At 39.5% G+C, this 17,832-nt stretch overlaps 1 protein-coding gene across 20 annotated transcripts in view; it reads right to left on the bottom strand.

Moving 5' to 3' along the window:
- PUM1 (pumilio RNA binding family member 1) overlaps nt 1-15,241 on the bottom strand; it is a 126,002-nt gene extending 110,761 nt beyond the window's left edge. For 16 of the 20 annotated variants that reach the window (XR_011562461.1, XM_019979549.2, XM_019979568.2 and 13 more), the window contains exons 1-2: nt 15,098-15,241; nt 10,668-11,041 (exon numbers count right to left, since the gene is read on the bottom strand). Coding sequence is in view for 19 of the 20 variants with exons in the window: in XM_019979549.2 (XP_019835108.1) it covers nt 10,668-11,030 (363 nt within the window). In the remaining variant the exon portion in view is untranslated. The remainder of the gene's footprint in view (nt 1-10,667; nt 11,042-15,097) is intronic. The other 4 variants (XM_070774855.1, XM_070774860.1, XM_070774869.1 and 1 more) reach the window with 2 other exon arrangements.
- Nucleotides 15,242-17,832: the final 2,591 nt, after the last annotated feature.

The raw sequence follows: 17,832 nt of genomic DNA, 5'->3' as shown, positions 1-17,832 counted from the left end.
AAATTCCACTGGAAATGTATCAATTCACCACTTCGGTTTTCAGTCAGTATGGTAAACCAAACTCTTAACAAAAGGTTTGAAATTTGTCCTTTTTCTCTTTTTAAAATATAAAAATTTCAGGGTCTAAGTTCCCTGACAGCCCAGTGGTTAGGACTAGGCACTTTTACAGCTGTGGGCCCAGGTTCAATCCTTGGTTGGGGAACTAAAATCCTACAATCCACAGAGCCAGGCCAAAAAAAAAAAAAAAAAATTCAGAGTTTGAAATTTTGTGAAAATTAAAAATGTACAAGACTAAACCAAATTACCTATCATCTCCCCACCCACATAAATAAAATTAGTATTTTCCCATCACATCAGATCAGATCAGTTGCTCAGTCGTGTCCGACTCTTTGCGACCCCATGAATTGCAGCACGCCAGGCCTCCCTGCCCATCACCAACTCCCGGAGTTCACTCAGACTCAAGTCCATCGAGTCAGTGATGCCATCCAGCCATCTCATCTTCTGTCGTCCCCTTCTCCTCCTGCCCCCAATCCCTCCCAGCATCAGAGTCTTTTCCAATGAGTCAACTCTTTGCATGAGGTGGCCAAAGTACTGGAGTTTCAGCTTTAGCATCATTCCTTCCAAAGAAATCCCAGGGCTGATCTCCTTCAGAATGGACTGGTTGGATCTCCTTGCAGTCCAAGGGACTCTCAAGAGTCTTCTCCAACACCACAGTTCAAAAGCATCAATTCTTCGGCGCTCAGCCTTCTTCACAGTCCAACTCTCACATCCATACATGACCACAGGAAAAACCATAGCCTTGACTAGACGGACCTTTGTTGGCAAAGTAATGTCTCTGCTTTTGAATATGCTATCTAGGTTGGTCATCACTTTCCTTCCAAGGAGTAAGTGTCTTTTAATTTCATGGCTGCAGTCACCATCTGCAGTGATTTTGGAGCTCCCCCCCAAAATAAAGTCTGACACTGTTTCCACTGTTTCCCCATCTATTTCCCATGAAGTGGTGGGACCGGATGCCATGATCTTCGTTTTCTGAATGTTGAGCTTTAAGCCAACTTTTTCTCTCTCCACTTTCACTTTCATCAAGAGGCTTTTGAGTTCCTCTTCACTTTCTGCCATAAGGGTGGGGTCATCTGCATATCTGAGGTTATTGATATTTCTCCCGGCAATCTTGATTCCAGTTTGTATTTTCCCATATTTCCTCCCAATTCTTTTTCCATGTATGTCAATCTTAATGGATATATACAACTTAAGGCCTATTTTCTAGATAATAACTTAGTTAAGTGAAGGAACCGTATCTACTATAAAATTCTCACCTGGTTTGTTTTTGTCACCCAAACACCCAACAGCCCCATCTTAACACTCATTTCAATACAGACACCAACAATTCCTCCTCCCTTCCTTCCTCCCCTTCATTCTCTGGAGAAAGAATGATATATTAATTTCACTGTTTTGTACTTTACTATAAGGCTTCTGACCTGTGTAAGTATTATCTTCCTAATGTGTCCAATTGTGGGGAAAATGAACAATCTGAATCAATAAATTCTTAGAACATTTTTTAAATTAACAACAGATATGGTGCTTCCTCCCTTCATGAAACTATAAATTCCTCTGGAGAAAGAGAAATTCCTTCCTCCCTTCATGAAACTATAAATTTCTCTAAAGAAATTGTCCTGTATTTTACTATAAGGCTTCTGACCTGTATAAGTAGCATCTTCCTAATGTGTCCAATTGTGGGGAAAACAATCTGAATCAGTAAGTTCTTAGCAAATTATAAAGATCATTTTTTAAATTAACAGATATAGTGCTTTTAAACACATTCAATAACCAGAATTTAGTTAATGAACCATTCCCTTATTAAAAGACCTTAGGGTAACTTTAATAGAGAAAAATTATTTGTCATTAGCAGATCAATTAACTGTATATTAATAACATCTAGAGAGCAGAGCTCCTAAAAACACCTCTTTCTAATTTAAGCATTCTGCTTCCCAGGGTTGTAAACAAGTTTATTTATGCTGTTAACCTGAAAATACTTTCTTCATAGATAAAGAAGAAAGTTATTAACTCCAGTAAAACTTGTCACTTGGAAAAATTCCAAATCCACGGTATAAAGTTGTAGATAAACTAACCTCCAAACTCTATTTCTAAAAAGCACTGGCATCAGTGAAGACACTTGTCTGTATATTAGACTTATGTGTCTTTAAAACTTACTAGGTACCCAAAAGACCTGAAAACATATATCGACAGAAACTTGTACACGAATGTTAGAAGCAGGACTGTTCCTAATAGCCAAAATGTAGAGACTGTTCCTAATAGCCAAAATGTCGACAGCCAAAGGTCTGTCGACTGATAAATGGATAAACAAAATATGGTATATATCTATTATGTAGTAGATTATTATTCAGCAGTAAAAAGGAATGAGGTACTGATCCATGCTACAAGATAGATGAACCTTTAAAACATTATGCGGGCAGTCCAGTGGTTAAGGCTCTGCACTCCCAATGCAGGGGGCACAGGTTCGAACATTGTTCAGGGAACTAAGATCCTGAGTGCCACACAGAGCAGCCACAAAAAAATTTAAGAAAAAAAAAATCACTTAAAAATTATGTTAAGTGCTAAATTATGCTAAGCCAGTCACAAAGGACCACGTATCGGATGACTCCATTTACTATATGAAATGTCCAGAAGAGACAAATGCATAGACACAGAAAGCAGACTGGTGGGTGCTTAAGGCTAGAGTGACTGCTACTGGTACAGACTGTGAGGGATAATGAAAATGTTCTAAAACTGATTGTGGTGATGGCTGCACAACTCTGTAAACATACTAAAAATGACTGAATTGCACAGTTTAAATGGATGAATTATATACCAATAAAGCAGTTATAAAAAACTGTTAGGGCCCCCAAATTTCACAAATCTAAAAGTTTTCCTAATGTGATTTTCAAAAACACTAAGATACTTTAACCATAAAAGAACACTTACTGAAGAGGAAAAAAAAAGACAAATTTGAATCTGCTGAATCTTCTTAAATTATTAATATGGCAACTGAAAAACAATTCTCAAAAAATATTACAGAAAAAAAGTGGACATTCCTCTTCAACTTCAGGTTTTATCACCAATGCCATGTATACCCTTCAGCCTAAGTTCTTCAATCAAATTCCCAAATATTAAATTCACCCAACCTATTGCCAATCACTGACCACCACTTCTCACAATATTCACAGTAGGGAGCAAAAAGGTAGAGGCATTCTCCTAAGCTGAAACCACACTCCCATTTACAGCTCTTTACTTATATCTAGAAGATACAGAACGTGAATGTGAAAATTAGGGAAGAAAGGGTCAGAAATCCCTCAATAACAAAAACTCTTACCCTCGGAGGGAGGGGACATGGGTGTACCTATCGCTGATTCTTGTTGAGGTATGACAGAAAACCACATTCTGTAAAGCAAATATCCTTCAATTAAAAAAATAAAGTGGCAAAAGAAGAAACCTCTTACCCTATCCTCAATTACTTTATTGGCATTGTCCTATGTTCCTCTATGAGTGTTAAGCCATTTCCCAAAAGTGAATAGATTTTAAGCAAGAGCTAGAATTTTTAAGTATTCTTTCCAAAATACCAGAAGCATAATTCTGTACTCAGGCTCAGCCTATATACAAAGTATTAAGCAAATGCTGTTGCCCAAGAGAAAATGGATACATGCACAAAGATGTGTGTATCTTCTCTAAATACAGAGAGGTGTAATGAAAAACAATATCATTATCATATCATTTCATGGTTTACAGAGCACTTCAACCACAACCAAACTGAAATCTGAAACACAGCTCTTCCTAAGTAACTATGTTTTTCTCTTACTAAGAATCTCCTGATTCATCCCATTTCCCTTTTCTTTGACCACAAGAGCACCCAGAGCAAATTCTGTAACCCACCACTTTGTTGTGTATTTCTAAATTCTACATTTACCTCCTTTATCTTCCTAACATATCCCTATTTTCCCACTGCTACATCTCATATACCTAGTCAAGTACAGATATGAGAGTTGGACCATAAAGAAGGCTGAATGCCAACTAACTGATGCTTTCAAATTGGTGCTAGAGAAGACTCTTGAGAGTCCCCTGGACTTCAAGGAGATCAAACCAGTCAATCTTAAAGGAAATCAACCCTGAATATTCACTGGAAGGACTGATGCTGAAAGTGAACCTCCAATACTTTGGCCACCTGATGCAAAGAGCTGACTCACTGGAAAAGACCCTGATGCTGGGAAAGACTGAAGGCAGAAGAAGAAGGGGACGACAGAGGATGAGATGGTTGGATGGCATCACTGACTCAATGGACATGAGTTTGCGCAAACTCCAGGAGATAGTGAAGGACAGAGGCCTGGCGTGCTGCAGTCCATGGGATTGCAAGAGTCAGACACCACTAAACAACTGAACAGAACAACATCTCATTACCACCTATTTTTTTCCCCCTAATTCCACAACAAAAACCTTCTGAAACAAAACAAAGATATAAACTTCTACAAGGTGCCACCTAGGAGGCACATACAATCAAGTACCACACAGCATTAGAGAAGGGAATCTGAATGCATACTTTTTGTACACTGGAATCTAATCCTTAACACTGGAAAATAACTCTTGAAATTACAGTCAAAGAAAGCCCGCTGATGGTCCTTTTGACCAAATATAAAACGTTTTAAGTCTCTGTGAACTCCAAATATAATGAAAAAGGCTCCAAGAGTACAAGTGAAAGAGAAAACACTGAAAAATATGAAAGTAACTTTAACGTATGTTAACTAAGTGCCACTGGCCCAAGTGCTGAGGCATCTAAGCCATCTACCCAGAAAGGCAAGAGACACATGGTCTAACAAAGTCAAAGAGCAGGGACAACATAAAAGGATATGCAGATAATGAGGAGACTCCCAGTATGAGAATACTTGGGCTCCCTCCCAATTTAACTTAGCATTTATTAATTATATAGTGTAAGGATTAACTCACAGCCACTGGAGATTAATGGGGTGGATGTCAGGATACAACTAGAAAATGGCAATACCAAGTGAAAAAAAAGTAGGGGGAGTTGGTACAGAGTCAACGAGAAGATTTATCCACTGAATTCTGCCTGGCTATCTAGAATTATCTCCCACAAGATTCAGCCACGGAATTCTGTTTGGCTATCTAGAATTATTTCCCACGGCTGCCAATCTATGGTGGGTGGATACTGACACATCCCAGTACCAAAAGACTACTAACAAAAGCAAGAAAACTTCAGCTGTCCTCTAAATATCCTTTCTCAAAAAGCAGAGCTCTACCTATCTCTGCCCCCTTAAAATCCAGTACAGAGGCCACAGTTCAATTAATCGACCTTAAAAACTTTTTCCCTATTTCATCACCCACTTTATCTCACAATGTTTTACAGAGAAAACAGATTTCACAATGAGAGAATAAAACAATTACAAAAAGTCAAAGACTTGAGGCTGGGCTTTGAATGATGAAACCCTTTAATACTATTCAGGAAAGAAAGATCTGGTTATAAAAACTATTATTAAAATAAGTATGCAAATTTTTATAGGCAACATCTTTAAATAGTATTATTTACTTAGCGAGATGTGTTTTCATGGGATTTTTTGGTTTTGTCTGCAATGCCCAGGCAGCTTGCAGGATCTTAGTTCCCCAAGCAGGAACTGAACCTTGGCCCCTGACACTGAAAGTGCCAAGTCCTAACCACTGGACCATCAGGGAATTCTCTCTAGTATTTTATAATATCTTGATCCATACCCACTGTCTTGTTTACTATGAGTAAATTTCATAGGTCAAAAAAGAAAAAAAAATTCATGGTACTTCTTTCCCTCACTCCCCTCCAAAGACCTCAATAAGACCCAAAAATGAGGGCTTTGAAGTTTCTAACTATACCAAATACAATAATATTATGTATTAAAATAAGGGATACTAGGGACTTCCCTGGTGGCCCAGTGGTTAAGAATCTGCCCTGCGATGCGGGGAAGGCAAGTTTGATACCATTCCGGTGAACTGTGAGCCCACATACTGTAGGGCAACTGAGCCCACGCACCACAAGCAAGATCCAGTGCAGCCAGAATTAAAAAATCAGAAATAAATGTCAAAAAAACAAGTGATATTTACTATGTTTATATTCTTAAGAAAAAAGACAAATACAGAAAGAACATAATAAAGAGTCTGCACACTACAACTTTTAAAATAAACATATAAACAAATCTGAATACCATTCTTCACCTCAAAATATTATAGTTCCTAAATTTAATTTTAAATATCTGAGCTCGCAAGATTTTTAAAGTACTCCATATTACCTTAACACAAGTTCTCAAGCTGCTATGGTTTTAAATTTTAAACTTTTATTTAAAGGGGCATCATGCTAATAATCAAGTTTCACAGTTAGAAAACAAAACTTAAATATTTTTTTAACAAGTCACATGTATTTAGGCACAAGTTAAAGAGGGCATCATTAAAAGATGGAACTCAGGGCAGTTCCCTGGTGGTCCAGTGGTTAGGACTCTGTGGTTCCACTCCAAGGGACACAGGTTTGATCCCTGGTCAGGGAACTAAGATCCCACACGCCAAGTGGCGTGGACAAAAAAAAAAGAAAAAAAAAGACGGAACCCAGACACTAAGAGAATTTCTACATAAGGCAAAAAAAACCCTAATTTCAAAGGTTAAAAAAAATTTAAGTAAAAAGCCTCCTGATGAAAGTGAAAGTGGAGAGTGAAAAAGTTGGCTTAAAGCTCAACATTCAGAAAACGAAGATCATGGCATCCAGTCCCACCACTTCATGGGAAATAGATGGGGAAACAGTGGAAACAGTGCCAGACTTTATTTTTCTGGGCTCCAAAATCACTGCAGATGGTGACTGCAGCCATGAAATTAAAAGATGCTTACTCCCTGGAAGAAAAGTTATGACCAACCTAGATAGCATATTCAAAAGCAGAGACATTACTTTGCCAACAAAGGGCCGTCTAGTCAAGGCTATGGTTTTTCCTGTGGTCATGTATGGATGTGAGAGTTGGACTGTGAAGAAGGCTGAGCGCCGAAGAATTGATGCCTTTGAACTGTGGTGTTGGAGAAGACTCTTAGAGTCCCTTGGACTGCAAGGAGATCCAACCAGTCCATTCTGAAGGAGATCAGCCCTGGGATTTCTTTGGAAGGAATGATGCTAAAGCTGAAACTCCAGTACTTTGGCCACCTCATGCGAAGAGTTGACTCATTGGAAAAGACTCTGATGCTGGGAGGGATTGGGGGCAAGAGAAGAAGGGGACGACAGAAGATGAGATGGCTGGATGGCATCACTGACTCGATGGACGTGAGTCTCGGTGAACTCCGGGAGTTGGTGATGGACAGGGAAGCCTGACGTGCTGAGATTCATGGGGTCGCAAGGAGTCGGACACAACTGAGCGACTGAACTGATCTGATAAAAAAGTGACTGCTCATAAATGGGAGTAATAATAAGAGAAATGGATATAGAATAAAATACCTGGCCCAATATCTGGCACTTCCTCCAATACTGCTGGTTGGTATCACAGCCTGTGATATTCTTTACTTCACCAGCTCACTGATGAAAGCATTCTGCCAATCTGATCTTAAACTTTGTTCCGTTATACAAAAAGTCTTAAAAAAAAAAAAAAAAAAGAAGGGGACATAGGCCCACAAACAGTAATGGCCCACTGGAATGGCAGAATGTGCTAGCAGCAGGATCACTTTATATTGAGTCTCTGTCTTAACAGAGACTTTCCTACAATTTCTACATAGAATACATATATGTAAGTAATTTTAATACTTTAGCATCACCGATGGGGGGAGGGGAGGGAAGCCAACATTATTTGTATTCATCTCCTTGTTATCAAATTTACCTCTAAAAATTCAAATACATTATGGCCAAGTAGTTCTTTGATCTTAGAATGTGTTACTCTGGTTTGGTTTAGGTTCTAGGACTAGAAATATTCCCAGGGAAGCAGAAATACAGAAAGCCCATGGGCATTAGGATCAAAGACCTGATTTCAAAACCAGAGTCTATCTGGGAACTAAGCTTCAGTTTCTCACTTCTCAATAAAGGATTTTACCTCCTTCATAAAATTGTTCTGAGGGTTAAATACAGGAAATATTTAGTCCAGTGCCTAAAACATAAGATTCTCAACTTCTTTCGAAGTTCCACCTGACAGATCAGACATGAGGGCAGCAATTCTCTGCAATAGAGCTACACCTCAACTCTTCAATTACATTATACTTATCATTGCTTCTTGCCCAAGTGGTCACTATCTATTGCCATGTATTTCTAGCAGAACAGCTAAGCTCTGAGACTCACTGCTTTACTTTATGGTCTTCCCTCACTCAGTCAACACCAAAACCACCAAGTTATAATAACTCTAATGACTACAGGAGAGGTAATGTGTGGGTGGTCCACACCGCTACACAGCAACTACCTAATGCAGCTCCCTAATGCTGTTCATTACACCATGTATCCAGACCAACAGAACTGTGCATGATAAATGCCAAGTCCAAGCTGAGTCATTGGTTTAGGCCCCCCTAGGTGTGGAATAGGTTTTGCCATTTAACATTAACATAGATTTGCTAACTGACCTGGATAAAACTGGTCAGAAAGTCAGATGTGATTCCATACAACAGGGCTCAGCACTAGAGTCCAGAGTATGCCTTCACAGCATAGCACAAGCAGGGTTTCCCCTTCCCCCGCCACAGCCAGATTTTAGATCTTGAAACTCTGCCAAGGGCTGACCCACAGTTTGACTTGCCCACCTAGCTAAGTACAAACCAAGCACCTTGATTCTTCTTTCAGTTTTTATCCATCAGTCCATCGTTAGGAAAGCCAACACAAGATTTTACAGATCTATAATATAAATTATAATATATACTTTAAAAACCAATGGTAATGATTTTTAAATAATGTTTAGCCAAACAAGGCAAAAATTACAGGCATTCCACCTTTGCTCCCTAGACAGATGACAGATCCCATCCAAATTAACCACCTCCTGCCTTGGTTTCACCCTACACACACAGCTACCTACAGCTCAAATTCAACATGTGTTCTACGGAACTTAATCACCTCATCCCCAAACCAGATTCCCCTCTATATTCCCTTCCCTCTATTACTCCATTTTCCCAGGGACCTAAACTTTCAAATTCAATCACCAAATTCTATGCGTTTCTCAGTCCTATCCCATCTTTCCACTGCTCACACCAGGGCTATCAGAGTAGTAATCTAGTCTCAGCTCTTATCCTCTCCAATCTCTTACTGCCAACTCAACCTTCCCAAAACACCACTGGATAAAAACTACTCCATACAAACATGCTAAAAACCCTGCTGCCTACTGAATTAAATCTTAGCCTGGCACTCAACCTCCTTATCTTTGTGACAATGTCCTTTCTCCCCCAGCTTTATTTTAAGGCCATAGGATTAGGGCCTCATGCATTCAATAACTTTCTTCTCAAACTCTATCATATGCCAAATTCTAGGAACTAGGATATTGAGATGAATAAAATTCGATCTCCACCTCCAAGACTTTAAGCAAATCGGAAACAAAGTACCTTAAGTAATAGATACATAATAAAAAATGTCCTAAGTGCCCAAGAAGAAGCTCCCTACACCTCATATTTCCTAGTACTGCTTACGTACACATAATAGATGTTAATGAAGTAGCACTGATACTGCTGATTGTTCCAATAAACCAAAGCCCTGCGATCAACATGCTAATAATTTGTTAACTAACAAGATTCCACCTCCTCATTTCTACTATGGTAAAGAACTGTGGTACACCAGCTGTCTGGAAAGGTCAAGGGGAAGCACAACTGAGTGTGTTTGTGCCTGATTTATTTCTGAAGAACAGAAGCACGAGAACCCCTCATGAGAGACGTCAATTCTTTCTGCTAGTCAGTACTCAGATACTAGCAAAATAAAATAAAACTTCTGCAAATTCAACCTATACCCTATTCCAAAGAATAACTAGAAGAAAACATTCTAATCCTTTCATCAATATTAAGTTAGGAAACACGTATCAGGCTAAATTCTCTTCTCAGTAAAATATGCTGTGATTCCAGCTATAGTTTTGGATTAGTAAAAGCAAGAACATTAAAATTAACCAAATGAAACAAGCATTTACAAGAGGACAAAAATGGTAAAAACCTAAAAGCTACCATCACTCCTTTCTAACACAAAACAAGATATATCAGTTCCATGTCAAATTTCACTTGAGCCGCTATTTTTTAACTTCCTTCTACTTTCAACTATAACATTTTAAACACAAAAGTCACCAATACCCAACAGGAATGGCTCTAAAGTATGTATTTAGCCTATAAACAGCTCAAATAGATCTTAAAAGATTATATGTTAAGATGAAAAAAGTATTCTTTGTTTAAAAAGTATACTCAGAAAAGCAATGTGCACATTAGAACAAGCTTAAGTCTTTTTTTCTTCTTTAATGAATTGGTCATTTGCTCTTTAGAACCACCAGAACGATAAATGACTTAGTGACAACATTACAACAATCATCCTTTAAAACAAGTGACTGCTTAGTTTAAACAAAATGAAATCATTAGCAATTTAGGCTTTTTTAAAGACATTCACTGAAAGCAGATATCCTAAGTGGACAGTGATTATAAAAAGAGTTTCAAAGCTGAAATAGTGAACTTTTTTTTACCTGATGTTCTGCATGAATGTTATCCCCAGTAGGCCATCGATGTTTGCTATTATTATAGCCGCCTCCACCACTTCCTCCTCCCCCAAGCTGCTCACCATGCTGCCTCTGAAAGAAGTAGTCCACCATAGCGTCGTCCTGGGAACGGCCTGCAACTCCTATGGATCCTGGGACAGGGCTGGAGTGTGTCCCAGCTGCAAGAGCCTGATTTGCAGCTGGTTGTGGCTGCGCTTGCGACCCTGTTCCAGATGTCAAAACAACAGGCATGTTGGGATTAGCTGGTTCTTGAGGGTGATGTTTCAGGTGGGGGCTGAAAGAGTCCTGCCAAAGCACTGCTTTTCTCTTCAAGACACATGCAACGCTCATTCCACCAACACCTAAGGACAAACAGGTTACAAATGTTTACAATTTGCATTTCTTAAAACATAACTTGATATATGCACCAAGATAAAAATGTGAGCCCCCTGGCTTTTGCGATCTATCATCTAAAATAATTTCTACCAAGCAGCTAAATGTTTCACGACATACACACAATTTTCTAAATTGAAACCTCTATTTTGAGGTTGTTGAGTGTGTGTGTATGGAAATAACTGTAGTTGGTGACAGGCACTCTGACAAGAAATTGAGATCAGGAGTCAATATGGCAACTTCAGGGAAACTTATGTTGGTACCAAAGGTTAACAGTATGGAATTAGACTTTAATTAACAACTCCTCTATCCAACTTATTTACACCATAAGCTAACTGTAGCAGATACTTTTTAAATGAATAAGAGTTTTACAAAATATCCCTTTACAGCTGGAGCAGACATACACTAATAAACCAAACAAAAATCCAAACCCCATATATAATTAGCAATAACTCAGAATGTCGAAACTTGAAAGGATCCTTTAAAATGTCCGAAGTATTCGTAGGATGCTCTCTGAAAAAAACAATAAGGCCCCCTGACTAAGTAAGGACAGCAACAGAATAATGTTCTCAGCCTGAAACTTTTCAGCTGGTGCACATGGGAAAGATAACTCTAAGTTTTTACCAATAACTTACAATTGTAACTGTAATCACATCATCTTTCTACTAATATTCTGACTACACAGTCAGAGACAAACTAAATTCATTCGCCTTGTGTAGAAAGTCTCACTGTTAAAAAAAAAAAAAAGAAATGCTTCAAAACAATAATAACTGTATGGCAAATATACTGCAGACATTTCCTAGTCATTCCTGTTTTACAGATAAAAACACTAAGGCATAGAGGAAAAGTTATGTGATGTGCCCAAGGCCATTCATCTACTGAGCTGTAGAAAAGGGATTCAAATCCAAATCTGTACACATCCAAAACAACTATAAACCCCTTGCTACCACATGCCAGTCAACTAAAACAGGTACTATTTCTCATTTGCATCTGTTATTCTTCTCTAGAAGGATCAACCAAAAACCTCCAAAATGTTACTATAAAACACCACTTTCAAGTTTTCTTAAAATCAAAAATTACATCTGTACAAAGCATACAAGTTGTCAGACTATAGGTGCTTAAAAAAAAAAGTGCTTCAAAATAATTATCAGTTACCAACTAGAACACACCTGTCCACAGCCACTAGAGTCTAATTTCAAGGCTATCAACCTAACAGTCCATTACAAATGCCATATCTTCCTTTAACCCTACTGTGACAATTCATAAACAGACTCACAAGATTTATAAGAAATCTTTTAAATTATTTCTCTTTATAGGATAAGCATCCTGATAAAGAAGCATTTGCTTCTCACAACTAATTCATGTTTTAAAAGACACAATGTAATTTTTAATATTTTTCAAAGCCGAATTTGGAAATGCATAATTTCAGTTAACAATTCCAAGCCATCAGAACCTTAACTGGAGTAATCCAGCTTTCTAAACTGCACTTTGTGCTTTCATCAACAGTCATGTTCATGCTTAAACACGAAAATCAGAAAGTCATCGTTTACCATCGGTACTAGCACAGTCCTAACCAGCCTAATGCCTTTCTCTTTGATTTTCAAAAGAACTCCCTGCCCTCTCATTACCAACAGTAGCCAGCCCCATTCTATTCCACAAGGGACTATCAGTCTAATAGTCTGTGCTGTAGAGCTAACCAGCAGTCCCAAAACTAAAATTTTAGCACTAAATTACAACTTCCCTGAGCCTGTTTCCTCATCTAGAAAATGGAAGAAATCCTTCCTTTATGACTCACAATGCTTTTTAATCAAAATAACACATATAAAAGTTTTTAGTAAATTTAAAGTCACATGCTGAGACCCTGGGAATTCAGTCACCAACAGTTAAAGCAATGGAGTGCCAGTCCCTAAGAAGATTCCTAAAATAGCAAATACAATCTTCTCTGAAATAAGATTTGCCATAATACTTATCTAATGAAGAACTTACATATGAAAAAGGTATTCACCATTGAAATACACCGACCACAACTTCATTCTATCAAGGCAATGGTATGGGGGGCAGCGGGAGAGTTCCTATGAAAATGTTCAAACAAAACAATTGGCTTTTCTAAAGCTATCTGTATGCCCTGAGACTTCCTGCTTTACCTAATGAGGCAAGGCAGTTTCTCAAACAAGAGAAAACCTGGCAGAAGGGACATTTTGAAACTGAGCAAATACCTAAGCAATTAACAAGTGTCTTGGGTAGTTTTGAAATATCTTGGCACCTATCAGCATAAAAATTAAGAAATCAGTCACTTAAATATTAAAAAACATTTAAATTGCTGATGCCTTTTACAGAACTCTCAAACCCACTAAAAAGTTACGTGAAGCACTTGAAATGTGACTTTTTGCCCCAAATGATACATTATAAAAATAAGTATTTTTAAGCAACTAAAAAAAGTGAATTCTATTGAGTTACTCCTCAATAGTTTTCAAACTGTTTTCACCAAAGTTGTTATTTTTCTTTAGTCTTGTTTTTAATATCACTAACAGGTTTTATTTCAAACAAAGGAACATGATCTTATCTATCCACCGCTCACCTTTTATTTACAAAATGCTTTGTGGTTTAAAAGGTGTTTATTTTTACCACGCTGGGGGAGAAAAAAAAATTCTGTGGTCATAAATTTATTTTAAAGCAGTTCATGTCAACCCAAACTAAACTTCAAACACAACTTCAAAAAGCTGTGGCCTTGAACAAAACGAATCCATTTAGGGCTAAGGCAGAAGGAAGAGTTCAAAATCCAGTGTGTATTTCCCAAAAATCCAGATAAAGAATCAAGAGCCCCCAAGAGTTTTTATAAAGTTAAAACTAGAAACGAGTCAAAATGTTTATTTTGCTTACTAAAACTGCACTGGGAGCCACCTCTGTTTCGGTGAGTCTTGATGCGTTTTTCATAAAACAAACAAAAGGCTAAAACTACAAACCTACTGTTTCAGAAGTAACAGACTTTAAAAATAGAACCCCCCCCCCCACAAAAGCTTCATAAAACCCCATTCTTAAATCTCTAGCAGAGTAGGAAGTGAACGAATTGTTACAGACAACTAAGAACAGTGTTTTCTTAAGTGGACAACGAAGAGTAACAAGCTATCAAGTTATCGGAAGGATAAAACCTTTCCTGGTAATGTTGTGGGGGAGGGGGGTATATGGCGGGGGGTGGGAGAGTTACGCGAGCGTATTCCTCACTAGACGTGGGAGTGGTACTGACAAGTATTAACAAACGATTTATGTTTACCAAGAACGTCCGTGAGGACTAAAACTATCTAGTTACTGTATATCTGTTTATCTACTACAGATGCACGAACCCCTCTTTGAGTTAAGACAGACACGCACCAATACAGACAGGCTCAGAGAGGAAGAACCCACCAAAAACAAGCTCTCACGGAAACAAAAGGCCACAAGTACTCAGGAGCCTAAAAAGCGATCTGAAACTTCCTGATCGCCTACTTCTCCACATATAAGGCTCGCAAAGTTCCCCCATGGTGGATTTCGCCTGCAGACAAGGGCCACGGCTGCTTCTAAAGCGATTTATTGTTCCTCCTGCTTCGGCGCAGGCACGGAAGCTCAAGAAGTCGAAGAAATCCAGGGTGGTACAGAATTACACTTCATGGCCACACACAAGACTCGGGCTTCGCAAACCCATCAAAAAAGCAACCCGAATGGCAACATCAATCTTCAGGGGCCCTAACAGGGCCAAGCAGAAATGTAGAGGCACGTCTTTGCCCAGGGCCCGGGCCTAAACCCCCGGCATTTTCCTCGCTTCGACCCCGCTCCCCACCCCCTCCCTCCTTTGATAACAATAGGGGCCTTGCTGCTGACTCCAAAACATGTACGAGGAACAGCGAGTGAGAAGCCTCAGCCAGGGCCCCGGCGGCTTTTCCAAAGCCCTTCTCACCCCCGCAACTGCTCTCAAACACCAATACAAAGGGACAATCTGCTCGCTGGGGGTCCGGAGCAGCGTTTGGAGCTAGCGGGGTGCGGATACTCACGGGCGGAGCGGTAGGATGAAGATGGATTTCAGCCCCCCGATCTTCTCTCTCCGGCGCTCTCGCTCCCCCTTACCTTTCACTCCGACAACATGGCGGCCCACTGGGGACTGGGCTGGCGCGGTGCATCATGGGATAGGCTCGGGCCCCGGCTCCGGCGGTGGCAGCTGCATGTGCGGAGAAGGCAGGCTGCTCTGGAACAGGTTGCCTGGTTGCCATGCCAACCCGGGGCCTGTGTGAACTTGGGAAACTCGCTGGCAACACAACCGCTGCGCGCGCGAGTTCCCTACCGCAAGACAAACGTGCGTCGCCGTGGCGGAGAGAAGGCGGAGTCCCGCGGGCAGATACTGGAGCGCCCAGAGTGCGGGATCTTGGCCCAGCACCGCACGGACCTGGGCACGCGGGGTCAGAGCAGTGACCTCAGACGCGGCGCCATCCGCCCCGATGTCCTCCCAGCTTCACCTCCAGATTATAACGGCCTCCAGGGTTAATGGAGGCTTATTCCAAGACTCTGGCCCGAGAGGTGCTGGGTTCAAACTCCGTTGCCGCAGCTTTCTGGCTCTGGCATTATTTAATCTTCCTGCCTACGTTGCCCCATTTGAAAAATTCAGAGGAAAATGAAAATTGCTACTTAACAGCATTGCCCTGAGGATTAGTGAATAATATGGTTTAGTAGTCCATTTAATAATGTGAAATGCTTAGTACAGTGCCTGAGACTGGTAAACGGGCCCGATACAGAATTTGCAGGAGTTTGGGAAAGACCCTAATGCCGGGAAAGATTGAAGGCAAAAAGGGGAGAGAGCGGCAGAGAATGAGATGGTTAGATAGCATCATCCACTTAATGGACCCAATTTGAGCAAACTCTGGGAGATAGTGGAGGACAGAGTGCTAGTGTGCTACAGTCCATGGAGTTCTCCAAGAGTCGGACTCAACCACGGAACATCAACAACAAGCTCAAGGTGGAAGTGCAGGACCCCTTGTTCAAAATTGTTGATAAATTTCAAGACAGAGATAGAAGAACATTAATATAAACCAAAGATGCAAAGCCGACTTTGTAAGCACTGATTCAGTGTTAACTGATGTTGTTCTGTCCAGTTCGGGAAATAGAAATTTGGGCATTTGATGAAAGTGATTTTTCAAAATCAGTATTTGATAAAGGGTTAGTCGTTCAGTGGTGTCTGACTCTTTGCAACCGCATACACTGTAACCCGCCAGGCTCCTCTTTCCATGGGATTCTCCAGGCAAGAATACTAGAGTGGGTTGTGATTTCCTTCTCCAGGTGTTTGGTAAGATATAGCTATTATAATTCAAACTAAACCCAAGATGAATCAAAAACAGGCAAACCACAAGGCTGTAAAAGATCAGAAGAGATTATAGGGGGAGAAAGCTTTTAAATAGAAAGGGAGAATGTTTATAATGAATCAAATAAATCTCTTTAGAAATTGAAAGAAATTTAAACATCTATATAGTAAGAGTGCCACCATCAATGCATAAATGAGAAAATAGCTTTAAAGTATTATAATACTAGTGGTAGACAAATGGTTGTGAAAGTGAAAGTCGCTCAGTCCTGCCCGACTCTTTGCAACCCCATGGACTGTACCCATGGAATTCTCCAGGCCAGAATACAGGAGTGGATAGCCTTTCCCTTCTCCAGGGAATCTTCCCAACCCGGGAATCGAACCCAGGTTTCCCACATTGCAGGCACATTCTTTACCAGGTGAGCCACAATGGTTAATCTTCATGAAAAATACTGAAATTCTCTAATCAATTAAAAAAGAGCATTTTGAAAAAAGAGAGAGCACAATCCAGACACAGAAAACAAACTTACAGCTACCAAAAGGGAACTGGGGAAGGGATAAATTAGGAGTTTGGGATTAACAGATATATATTATTGTATATAAAACATAATCAACAGGGACCTGCTGTATAGCACAGAGAACTATGCTCAATATTTTGTAATAACCTATAGGGGAAAAGAATATTAAAAAAGAATATATATATATAACTGAATCACTGTACCGCACATCGGAAAGTAACACAACATTGTAAATCAACGATACCTCAGTTTAGAAAATAAAGAAAGGAAGCAATCCAAAACAGACCTGAAATCACACAGAAAAGATAACCTGGGACTGACGAGTCGGGGGTGGGTAGGGATGAGAGGGGACTGCTAGTAGATATGGGTTTCTTTTGGGGGTATTGACAAAAGTTTAAACTGTAATGGTGGTTGCAGAACTCTGACAATACACTAAAAACCATTGAACTGTGTGTATATTAAAAGATAAAGTTTATAGTATGTGAAATATATCTCAATAAAGCTATAAAAATGAGAATAATAAAAAGAAATGCAACTTTAAAATGCAATATTTCATCTATTAAATAAACGGGCAAAAATTTAAATAATCACTAAATCCTGTTTTGGCAGGTTGTGAGAAAATCAGCCCTCATATTGTTTACATTATTTAAGGAGATATTACTTTTAATGTTATTTTTATTTAGAAGATAAAAGGGTGAGAATTTTATTTCTGAAAAAGAAGATAAGACTTGGAAGTTAAAGATCAGAGCTCTGCTACTCCGCAGCTGTGTGACCTTGGATGTATTCCTGGTGTCAGTGCCCTCATTTGCAAAATAAGGGTTTCCATACTTTGGACAGCAAGGAGATCCAGTCAGTCCATCCTAAAGGAAATCAGTCCTGAATATTCATTGGAAGGACTGATGCTGAAGCTGAAACTCCAATA

Source organism: Bos indicus, chromosome 2 (genome assembly GCF_029378745.1).
Source record: "Bos indicus isolate NIAB-ARS_2022 breed Sahiwal x Tharparkar chromosome 2, NIAB-ARS_B.indTharparkar_mat_pri_1.0, whole genome shotgun sequence".
Lineage (NCBI taxonomy): Eukaryota > Metazoa > Chordata > Mammalia > Artiodactyla > Bovidae > Bos > Bos indicus.
The sequence above is the reverse complement of the archived record's forward strand: the minus strand, read 5'-3'. Positions and strand labels throughout refer to the sequence as shown.